The 11,965-nt window shown below is 39.1% G+C and overlaps 1 protein-coding gene across 2 annotated transcripts in view; it reads right to left on the reverse strand.

Annotated features, from left to right (window-relative positions):
* The window catches only part of SLC6A11 (solute carrier family 6 member 11), a 125,233-nt gene that overhangs the window by 14,462 nt on the left and 98,806 nt on the right, over positions 1–11,965 (reverse strand). For both annotated transcript variants that reach the window (XR_005374600.1, XM_038565638.1), the window contains exons 8-9: positions 11,820–11,944; positions 980–1,092 (exon numbers count right to left, since the gene is read on the reverse strand). Coding sequence is in view for 1 of the 2 variants with exons in the window: in XM_038565638.1 (XP_038421566.1) it covers positions 980–1,092; positions 11,820–11,944 (238 nt within the window). In the remaining variant the exon portion in view is untranslated. The remainder of the gene's footprint in view (positions 1–979; positions 1,093–11,819; positions 11,945–11,965) is intronic.

Below are 11,965 nucleotides of genomic sequence, written 5' to 3' on the forward strand. Positions count from 1 at the left end.
TTCCTGAGAAATCATCCAGGGGAAGAAATTGAACTTGGCTGGGTTGACAGACACACTGGCCATGAGGCTTGGGTGCTGAGTGACTTGCACAAGGTAATGGGTGCGGGCAGCCCCATGCCAATGGAGTCTGATAGCAGAGCCACTGGCTTTGGGTGGAACATGTCCACTGGGGCTCTTAGGGATACCTGCTGTGCTGGAACAGCAGGCAAAAGGGTAGACTTCAGAGAGTGAAGAGTGAGTGACTGGAGGCTATGGGGTTCCAGCTGGAAAATCAAGAAGAGAACTAGAGGAGGGCTGGGGTGAGTTTTACAATGTGAGAAAATTAAGTGCATGCATTCATGGGGAGATAAAGGAAAATGTGCACAGATAAATTGCTAGTTCTAACTATACACCCTTCACTGAGGAAGGCAGGCTGCCGAGTGGAGGACGGGTAGGGAGAACGCCATCAGCAGAAGAGGGTAGGATAATGGGCATTGGGGAACTGATGGTGGTGCCGAGGACCCATGCGACTACCTGGAGCATGTCAGGGATGGGCCATGACATGGAGACAGAGGAAAGAAGGAGAAGGTATTTTTCTGTGTTTCCTTGTTCCTCACGATTTGGCTAGGACAGGGACACTTGGTGGTAGAGTCCTTGGATACCATTAATCATAGCCCTCTCTCTGAGAATTTCTTCCACTTGCTAGGTGGTGCTATTGGGCAGAAGTATTTTCACAGCATGTAAGTATTTAGCAATTTTTTAAAAACTTGGATTGGGAGTTGGGAATTCCAGGTAAGACAAAGTGCATTTGGGAAGATGTGGAAGGATCCATACAGGTGTGTCTTGGGGGAGATTGTGGAGATCACAGTGTGCTGAGAGGACAGGAGGGTGGGGATGGTGGGCAGGGCCCTAACAAACAGCACCAAGGTGTCACTAACATGAGCTGCTCTAACAGCAGTGTTTGGTCTCCCTGCCCTCCCAGGCTGGGGTCCCCCCTTACCTGGCTGTCCAGGCCCAGGAAGATGAGCATCATGAAGAACAAGGCGGCCCACAGTGGGGAGAGAGGCATCATGGTGACAGCCTTGGGGTAAGCAATAAAGGCCAGGCCAGGGCCTGGAGAGGAAGGGGGGAGGGGGAGAGAGAGGGAGGGAGGGAGAAAGAGAGAGAGAGAGAGGTGCTGGGTGGAGTTCAGTCCCTCTTTCAAGTGTTATTTTAATCCATCATATATTGAATGCCTCCTTTGTGCAGGTGCTGCACCTAATTCTCCCTCAAATCACGTACATCTCCCAGCCACCCTATGCAGTTGGCACTTTTATGATGCCTATCGTGGGAACGATGAGGCACAGAGATGTAAGGAAGGGTCAGGAGGGGTCGGGATTTAAACCCAGGCTGGTCTGACACAGACTTCCCTCTTCACAGTCCTGTCTCTATTGTTCTCTCTGGGGCAGACGTGGGGGTGGTGGCTTAAAATGCAGATTCTCGGGCCCACCCTAGAGATTCTGATTGGGTCAGTCTAGGGTAAGGCAAGGACCAGGTACCAGGTGATTCCAATGTGGTAGCAGGAGTCCAGGCTTGGACGAATGCTGTTCTACCCCAGCCTGTCTCTTTCTTTGGTTCCTCCCCTCATTTCCACAGTCTACAACTGACTTATTTTGGCTGCTCCAAATAGAGAGCTTGGTTAGCATGTCCTGAGGATGAGCTTTATTAATATCAGGGGAGAGATACCTGATTTTCTAGCCCTGTAGCACAGTGGTCAAGGGCACAGGTTCTGCAGTCGGATGGCCTGGGTTCAAATCCTTGTTCTTTACTGTGATCTCTATCTGTTTCCTCAGCTGAAAAATGGGGATAATAAAATCCTACCTAATAAAGTGGTTTTGAGAATTCAGTAAGATGATGCAGAATATGGAAAGCACTTAAGGTAAATGTTCAATAAACATTAACTCTGATTTTTTACCTTAATTAAAAGCAACCTTCTTAAAGTCTAATTTACCTATAATAAGCACTCATTTTAAGTGTACAGTTCAATGAGTTTTGAAATATAGACACCCAGATAACTGCATTCAAGATACAGAACATTTCTATTGCCCCCCTGGGGCCCTCCTCTCTATTTCCATTCCTTGTCTTAGCTCCAGGCAACCATTTATCTGATTTATTTTCACCTTATATTAGCTTTGCCCATCCCATTTGGGGCTGGAATTGCTGGGTCATATGGCAACACACACTTAACTTCCCAAGAAATGCCAAAATGAAGTCCAAAGTAGGTGTCATTTACATTCCTACTGCAATGTTTGAGGGTTCCAGTGGCTCCACATTTTTGCCAACACTTGATATTATCAAATGTGGAGTTACCATCACATGTCTTCATTGTCTGCTCATAAATCTTCTTCCGTGAAGTCCTTGTTGAGTTTGCCCATTTTTTTTTTTTTTTTTTTTTACTGGTTTGTCTCCTTTTTATTGAGTTGTGGGAATTCTTGATGTATTTGGTACAAGCACTTTATCAGAGAAGTGTTATCAATATTTTTTCTTAGTCTGTGGCTTGCCTTGTCATTTTCTTAATGGTATCTTGTGAAGAGCAGGAGTTTCAAACTTTCCACTTGTTTGTTGCTAGCATACAAAAAATACAAAAGGTTTTTGTTTATTGTCCTTTTATCTTGTGGCATTACTAAGTTCACTTAATTTCTGTATGGTTTTCTTAGGATTTTCTATGTGGTCCATCATGTTCATGCATAAATATAGTTTTATTTTCCATTTTCCAATCTTAATAATTTTTATTTATTTTTCTTGCTTTATTGCACTCTCTAGAACTCTAGTACCAATGAAATGAAAGCAGAAACAGCATATATACTTGTTTTGTTTCTGATTTTAGGGGCACGCATTCAATATTTATTGGCTAGGATCAGTTTTTCTGGGCTTATGTCCTTTTTTTCTGTTCTAGTATCCAACTCAGGATTCCACACTGCACTTCATGGATGTATTTCTTTACTCTCCTCCAATCTGCAACAGATCCTTAGTCTTGTCTTTCATGACATTGATATTTTTGAGGAGTACTTGTCATTCTTTTGCAGAAGGTCCCTCAGTGTTGGTTTGTCTGATGTTTTCTCATTATTAAACAGAAATTATACATTTTTGGGGAGCAAGAACAGATAGAAGGGATGTTGGGTCCTTCTCAGTGCATCATATTGGGGAGAGTGGTTTATGATGTCTGTAAACCTTTGTACTGGTGATGTTTACCTTGATCACTTGGTTAAGTTGGTGAATGCCAGTTTTCTCCACTGTAAAATTACTATGTTTCTCTTTATAATTGATAAATATCTTGGGGAGGATACTTTGAGATTATGAGAATATATAAATATATTTATAAATAAATATCCTGTTTCCAGCCAAACTTCTACCCACTGATTTTAGCATCCATCGGTAGATCTTACCTGCAACAATTATTCCTGTGGTGTTTGCTGCACAGGTTTCTATTTTCTTCATTCCTTTTACATTTATTAATTAGAATTCTTTCATAAGAGAGACCTGTCCCTTCACGCTTGTTTATTTATTCACTTTTTATTTATTTCAGTGTGGACTCCTGGGCATTCAGTTTATTCTATGGATCACAATCCAATACTATCATTATTTATTTTGCTATTCAAATTGTTCTAGGTTTTGCTACTAGGAGCTTCTTTAGATTGCTTCCTATGTCCTTTTGACATGCCTCCATTCTTTTTCTGAGAACTTTCTTATTTTCTGGCACCACTAAATGTTCCAGTGTCATCATGTCTTGCACTGGAATAAACTGTTTCTCCAAGAAGCCCTGGTTCCTTTCATGGAAAGTGGTGTTCAGAAACCAAGATCTGGCTCCTGGGTATGTTCATTGCTACTGAGGTATCACTTCTTGCAGACCCTCTCAACATACAAAGAGACATGTCTATATATCTACATGTACATACACACATATATTTCTATATCTATCTATATTTTAAACCCATGAGTCCATCCTGACACTTGCAATTCTAATAGAGTTCATTGTAGCTTCCTCACTTTCTTTCTCCACGAAAAATCTGTCTCGATCTGTATTGACTTGTTTATTCAATCCTATCATACATTTATAAGAGTTACAGAGTTGCAAACCCATACCCCCGTACAAATAAGAGAACAGTACAATAATTTTTATTTTTAGCCTTATAGTGTCCAGTCAAAATACTGTTTACTGAAATTTACTTAGGCTAGATCTTTTCTTTCCCATTCTCTTCAGTGCGGTTACATTATTCATTTGTAATACGGTTAGGTTCATTTCTTACTATTTGTTATTTTGATTTAATTCCACCCACAAAAAGGAACTATTTATTTTGGGTGCTATGTCAAACATTACTGTTACTATGGTTCTCTAAGAGTCAGAGTTAATAAAAATATACTAAGAAAAGTACTATTTCCTTCTCACCCTTACCTAATTCCACCCTTCTTCTATCCCTTGTGCACTTTTCCCCTGTAGGTAACCATTGTCTTTATTTTCTAGTTTATCCTTCCCATATTTCTTCTGCACAGATGAGAAGACATACTTTCTTATATTTTCCTCTTATACAATGGGCAGGATACTATAGATATTATCTTTTTAAACTTACACACATCATTTAAAAAATAGCTTTCACTATCCATTTACTTTATTATTTTTATACTATTGTGAGTGAATGTTGAATTTTTCAAAGACTTTTTTAGTATCTACGAAGATAATTTTATAATTTATTTCATTTGGGCTATTAACATGGTATATGATATTAGTGGATTTTCTAGCATTAAACCAACCTTGTATTATTCTAGGAGTAAATCCTACTTTGGACATGGTATATTACCTTCTGAATGTGATTTTGGATTCTAATATTTTCAGTTTGGGTTTGTTAATACTTATTTACTATTCTTGCATCAATATGCATGAGTGATATTTTGTTTCTTTGCATTGTCTATTTGGTGTTGGTATCAATGTTACACACGCTTCATATAAAGAGTTGAGAAGTTTTCCTTCACTTTCAATGCTCTGAAATAATTTATTGACCATTGAAACTATCTGGTCCTAAGGGTTTGACAGAATTATCTGAGAAACCATCTGGGCCTAATGTTGTTTACGTTTTTTGTTTTGTTTTGTTTTATTGGTGGGGTAGTTCCTCAATAACTTCGTCTATTGGCTTAAGCTTTCTAAATCAAATGTAGTCAATTGTGGCAATCTGTATTTTTCTAGGAAAATATACATTTCATTTAAGTTTTCAAATTTATGTGTAGAGAAGGAGTCTCTTGTAAGGAAGTCTGTTGTGGTTAAAAAAAAATGTCTTCTACTTCAGTGGTTATTTTCCTGTTATTATTTCTTATTTCACTATCCTTATGTTTTCTTTTTTTCATGGCCCTCTGGTAATTTGTATATTTTTATTTTTAAAGATCCAGAATTTTAATTTGTTAATTAGATCTAGTGTTACTCTATAATTACTTCATTCATTCTTGCTTTTTATTATTTCCTTCCTTGTGCTTTCTTTTGGTTCACTTTGTTATTTTTCTGAATGGGGAATATAATGAATTTATTTTCATTCTTGTCACTTTTGTTGATAAATGTGTTAGGGTAGTTTTATTCTTAGTTCATTTCTATCTAGTTTTCTCTTATTATTAGCTTATTTCCATCTATCTTTGTACCTCCTGCAGTTTGCTTGATAAAGATTATTGCTGTATTATTCGGTGCACATATTTTTATGTGTATTATATCTTTATTGTGAATTGTAGCTTTTACCATTAATATTTAGTGCTTTAAGGCTTGAATTTTACTTTGCCTGATATCAGGATTGCTATCATTGTTTATTCTTTTACTTTTAGTTTTTATGAATCATTTTGTTTTAATTAGGTGTATCTCTTTTATGTACAGCATATATATAGGTCAAATTTGGTGAGCCAAATTGAAAATCTTTTTCTTTTAATAGATGAGTTAAGCCTACTTACATTTATCAATATGACTGATATCTTGACAAAATATTTTATGGTTATGTGTATTTTAAAATATTTGTTCTGTTTCTCTAGGAATTGTGTATTTTTTGTTCTTTTATTTACATTTTTTTGGTACTTAGAAAGGTTTATGTTTTTGTTCTAGTAGGTTACCTTTATACTTCCATCTTTTAAAAATGTCCTTAAAACCATTATTTTCCTATTTAAACCTTTACTGCCTGGCTTTCCAGTTCCTCCCATCTCCACGCCATATCATTTGATACCAGTTATGGTCCATACAACGAGATTTTTCTATTTTCCTCTTGCCTTTTCTCTCCATCTTGTAGTTCAGTGATTTCTACTTTGTTAAGAGTACACAGCATATTTCTACATTAGTTCTCTATCCTCTTCGCCACCTTTGCTTTGGTCTTAGATGTATACTTAAATATTTTTAAGTGTTTACCATCATTCCTTTTACTGAAGTTTTCCTAGTCATTACTGGGTTGGATGAAGCTCATTCTCTAGTAGATTCCTCCAGAAAACTGATGAATATAGGAGTCTCAAAGTTATGTTTAAAATGGTTTTTCTATAGTCTTGACATTTTCTATAGCCTTGCTTCACACTTCTTTGTGTGAATTTTTTAAAAAATGCTGCTTCATAGTTGCCTTTCTTTGTGTGCTAGTTTTGAAAAGTGTGATACCAGTTTAATTCTTTTGTCCTTGTAAGTTATTTAATCTTTTTTGTCTGGAAGACTTGAGGATTTTATCATTATCTTTGAAAACTATTATCTTTACCAGAATGTCTTGGAGTTGATCAATCTGGGTTAATATTCATTAGTACCCAAGAAGTCCTTTCAATGTATAGATTTAACTCTTTCTTTCTGTTTCTGAAAAGTCTTCTTGGATTATAGCTTTAAATATTACCTCTGTTCATTGTTTTCTTTTTCTTCTTCAGGGACTCTATACGATGAATATTTTCTTCTTTGCTGGTCTTCCATTTCTACATTTTTACTTTTTTTGATCATTTTCATGCACTTCCTTGTTTTCTTTCCTTTTTAAAATGCCCCTTTATTGATATGATTCTCCATCAGACACCTTATAATTTATTTTCATTTCTAAGATAACTTGGTTTTATCCTTTTTTCATTTTTCCCTCCTGAGTTCAATCAACTTTCTCCTTACTTATGCCTGTTCTCCCCTTCCCTCATTTGTTAGTTTTAAAATTCTAGGTTCAAGGTATTTTTCCCCCACATCCTCAGATGTTTGTTTGAGTATGTTTAATTCTGTCTGGAGTGCTGACTTAAAATTTTCCTCTATTTCATGGTTGATTTCATGGCCATTGATATGCGGGGAATTTTTTTCTTTTCTCTCTCTTTTTTTTTTTTTTTAAGATTTTATCCATTTATTCATGAGAGACAAAGAAAGAAGGCAGAGACATAGGCAGAGGGAGAAGCAGGCTCCTTGCAGGGAGCCCAATGTGGGAGTCATCCTAGAACTCCAGGATCATGCCCTGAGCCAAAGGCAGGTGCTCAACCACTGAGCCACCCACCCGTCCCCATATATGGGGAATTTCTATTCCTGATTTTCTGCAGTAGTTCTATATGGACTTGACTTTTCTCATGTTCATGTTCTTGGGTATTTTATAATACTCCCAACTTAATAGTGCCCACTTTTGCCAATATGGCCAAGGCCAGGTACTTTTTTTTTTTTTTTAAGATTTTATTTAGTCATGACACACACACACACACACACACACACACACACACAGAGAGAGAGAGAGAGAGAGAGGATACATTTATATCCTATGTAGGTGAATGTTTCATGTTCATTTGAAAAGAATTATATTTTGCAGTTGTTCAGTGCAGTGTTTTACAAATGTTGATTAAGCCAAGTCAATAGTGTTCAGATCTCCACATCTTTATTAATATTTTGTATAGTGTTTTAACATTAGTGAGCAAGGGATGTTAAAACCTCCAACTATGGCTGTGTGTTTGTCTATTCTTCCTTTTAGTCTGTCAGCTTTTGCTTCATGTATTTTAAATGTGTCATTAGGTACAAACACATTACAGATTAGATATCTTACATATGAACTGCCCCTCTTATAAATATTATGAAGTGTCCCTCCTGCTATTTCTAGTAATACTCTTTGAGTAGAAGTCTACTCCAATATTAATATACCAAAGCCACTTTTCTTATGCTTGGTGTTTACACAGTATATCTTTGTTTTACACTTTATCTGTGTCTTTAAAGTGTGTCTCTTTTTAGAAAGCTTACAGTTGAGTCTTGCTTTTTTACTCAGTCTGATAATCTCTGCCTTTTATTTGGAATATTTGGCCTATTTGCATTTAGTGTAATTATTGACATGGGTGGGTATAAGTTTACCATTTCATGTTTTCTTTTGTCCCTCCAGAATTTGGGGGGGGGGGTTGTTTGTTTATTCCGTTGTGTTTTTTTTTTTTTTTGCCTTCTTTTGAGTAAATCAATATTTTAAAATATTCAATCATATTTTACCTAAGCTTTGTAGCTCCACTCTTACTATTTTCTAAGCAGATGGAAAAACACACATCCATAACTCATCAAACCCTACCTAGAGTTAATAGTGTATCACTTAATCCTGCCGCCATACATCTGACACTTTCACTTCTGATAACCATTTTGACATTTTCTTTCTCAAAACAGAATTCAGGACTTAACTATATCAATAATTCCAAAATGAAAATAGACAAATACTCCAATTGAAAGACATAGCTAATCAAGACTGGATAAAAAAGCAAGACCCAATTATAAGCTGTCTAAAATCTCAACCTCTAGGAGAGGGACAAAAAGTGTCACAGAAACAGATCAAGGGATATGTGGGTAAGGACCACAAATCTCAGTGCTGGGATCATAGCATGACAAAATCTGATCCCTGTGAGAAGTGCATGTTGCCTTTCTGGCTCATTTCCTAGGTATGCTGGGATAGCCCATTGAATAATCTGCCTTCTAATTAGGCATTTTCCAAATATCACTCATCAGAAAGCAAGCCCAGCTCCTTATGAGCAAGGTGAGGTGGCTATACATTCACTTGCAATTTCTCTAAATCATAGAGGCTCCTAAGGAGAATCAGCCTGACCCACATGCCCAACAGGGGTACAGAGCAGATTTACCTGCTGGGTACATGGGAAGGTAAACCAGAAAAGACTACAGTCAGGTTGTACTACCTATAAGCTGTGTGACCTTGGGCGAACCACTTCAGGCTCTGAGTTATGGGATCCTTATCTGCAATGGGCACGGTAAAGCCTAGGCTCCTGTTTATGTGAACAGTACCCTTTGCAGTAGAGCAGTGCAGATTCTGCACAGCCACAAGTGGAGGCCCTGATACAGCCTACCTTGCAGCGGTGCTGTGAGCATTTTGTGAGGTAGAGTATTAATAACAACCATTCCAGGAGATCCCTGGGTGGCTCAGCGGTTTGGTGCCTGCCTTTGGCCCACTGCGCTGTCCTGGAGTCCCAGGATCGAGTCCCACATCGGGCTCCCAGCATGGAGCCTGCTTCTCTCTCTGCCTGTGTCTCTGCCTCTCTCTCTCTCTCTATCACGAATAAATAAATAAAATATTTAAAAAAATAACAATCATCCCAGAGCCTGAAAAGTGAGACAGAGTAAATCAATTAAGGTCCATCTATCCAGTGGAATACAACATAGCCATTAAAACTCATGATTGAGATCTCTGTTTACTGAGGCAGAAAGTTCCTTGTGCTTTATTATATATGGGAAAATGCAGCCTACAGAATACCAAGGATAATTTGATCTCGTTTCCATCAACACAAATATGGATATATATGCACAAAAAAAAAATCCTGACAGAAGAACCCCAAAGTGTCAGATTTGGAGCACAGAGTTTTTCCTTTGTTCAGATTTCCACATTTTTCTATCATGAATATGCTTTCAATTTGAGATTAGAAAAAAAATAAAATTTATTTTTAGTTGGCTCTTTTCCTTTCCATCTATGACTCTTCTCTGAATTTCAACTATAAAATTGAAACAATGATAAAAAGAAAAAAATAGTGCTGTATATATCTTATTCCACTCAACACCTAAGGTAGGAACTAGGACGCTCATTTCTTAGAGGAAGAAATGGATTCTTGGAGAGAGCAGTGCTCTGGTACAGAAGGTAATGCTCTCTATTCACAGGGCTGCCCTGTGGTTTCATGCCAGGAAGGAGCATGGGTGTTTGATGAAGTTTCAAGTACCCACAGTGGGCAGTAGGATGGCATGGTCAGAGCGTGGGCTCTGGAGCCAGATGGCCAGTATTAAATCCCAGCTGTGTCCCTTCCAGCCTGTGTAACCTTGTATAAGTGATTTCACCTCTCTGAGCCTCAGCTTCCTTATCTGTAAAACAGGAGTAGCAAAAGTGCCATGTTGGAGGGCTGAGCTGAGGATTACATGAGATAGTTCCTGCCCAGTGTCAGTACTTGCTGAGTGAGACATTTGGTCATATTAATATTCTCTAGACTAGCTCTGGACTCCTGAGTTCAACAGGGATTATCTTTCCCTCTGTGACATACATTATTCAGAGGAAGGGGGACCCTGAGGGTCACAGAGCAGAGCTTTGTGACCATGTTCCTGCTCTGATGTCCATATGCCCCACTCTGCCCAGCTTGGTGGGTTAGAGGGATGCTTCCCTATCTATGCATGCCACACAAAACAGGACCTGTGGACCAGCATTTCAACAGAGGCAGTGTGACTCCCGGGGGCGCTGGAGGTGGTTGCAATAAACGGGGGCATGATTAGCATCGAGTAGATGGAGGCCAGAATGGCTAAGCTTCCTGTGCGACTCTAGACAAACTTTTCTGCCAGACATTCGTTTAGGTGAAAAACTTTAGACTTAACTGAGGTTAGAATCTGTTTCTCATAAAAACACAAACTATTTTCATATTTTTTAATAAATACACACTGAATTTTCCTAGAATTTGAACACCATGTAAATCAAGGCAAGAGTTAATTCACCATTTTGCCCAATCACCTCAGCAACAATCACTCTGCCTGTGGTGTGTTTGAAATAAACACACCTCAATCTACACTTAAGAATGTCACATTCAGGGCAGCCTGGGTGGCTCAACGGTTTAGCATCACCTTCGGCCCAGGGCGTGATCCTGGAGACCCAGGATCGAGTCCCGCATCAGGCTCCCTGCATGGAGCCTGCTTCTCCCTCTGCCTGTGTCTCTGCCTCTCTCTCTCTCTCTTCTGCGTCTCTCATGAATAAATAAATAAAATCTTAAAAAAAAAAAAAAAGAATGTCACATTCATTGTGATTCTGCATCTAGAATAGGGAAAGGGAGAGAAATTCTCCAAGCAGAGGCACGAGTATGTGCAAAGACCCTGGGGTTGGAGGGAGCAAGTGATGTTGCCAAAGCAGACCACTGCAGTGGGGCAGTGTGAGCTTGGGGGAATGACACGGGTAGAGAAGCTACAAAGGCTGGATAACACAGGGCCTTGGGGCCAGGCTCAGAATCCAGCACTATGAGAACCTAAGAAAAACTTGTCATCAGAGAAGGACATGTTCAGATTTGCATTTTGAAAGAAGTCAACCTGTACACAGAATAGAAAGGGCAGTAGTGGAGGCTGGAGGCCAGTGAGAGGTTCCTGCAGTCCTCCTGCAGTGAGGACTGACGTGATCTGAACTGCTGGGGAGATAGTGTTCCAAGGAGGCAGAAGCTATCCAACCTGAGGATGTCTTGGATATGGGGATGAGGAGGTATCATGGTTCCTCTCCTATAGTCCTGGTTTGAGGATGGATGGTGGGGTGTTTTACCTTTTAAGACCTGAATCGAGGAGAGGAATGAGCTGAGGAGGCAGGTTGTATTTGCACTATGACCATCCATCCATCACCCAAGGCCTCCCTCGTCTTTGGCAAACTTACCTGACTCTGCCACCTCGGCAATGGGCACCCCCTGTTCATATGCCATGAAGCCCAGGACTGAGAAGATGGCAAAGCCAGCCACGAAGCTGGTGCCACTGTTGAGGCAACAAAGCATGATGCAGTCCCTGTGGGGAAGCAGCGAGAGG

Source organism: Canis lupus, chromosome 20, assembly GCF_011100685.1.
Source record: "Canis lupus familiaris isolate Mischka breed German Shepherd chromosome 20, alternate assembly UU_Cfam_GSD_1.0, whole genome shotgun sequence".
Classification (NCBI taxonomy): domain Eukaryota; kingdom Metazoa; phylum Chordata; class Mammalia; order Carnivora; family Canidae; genus Canis; species Canis lupus.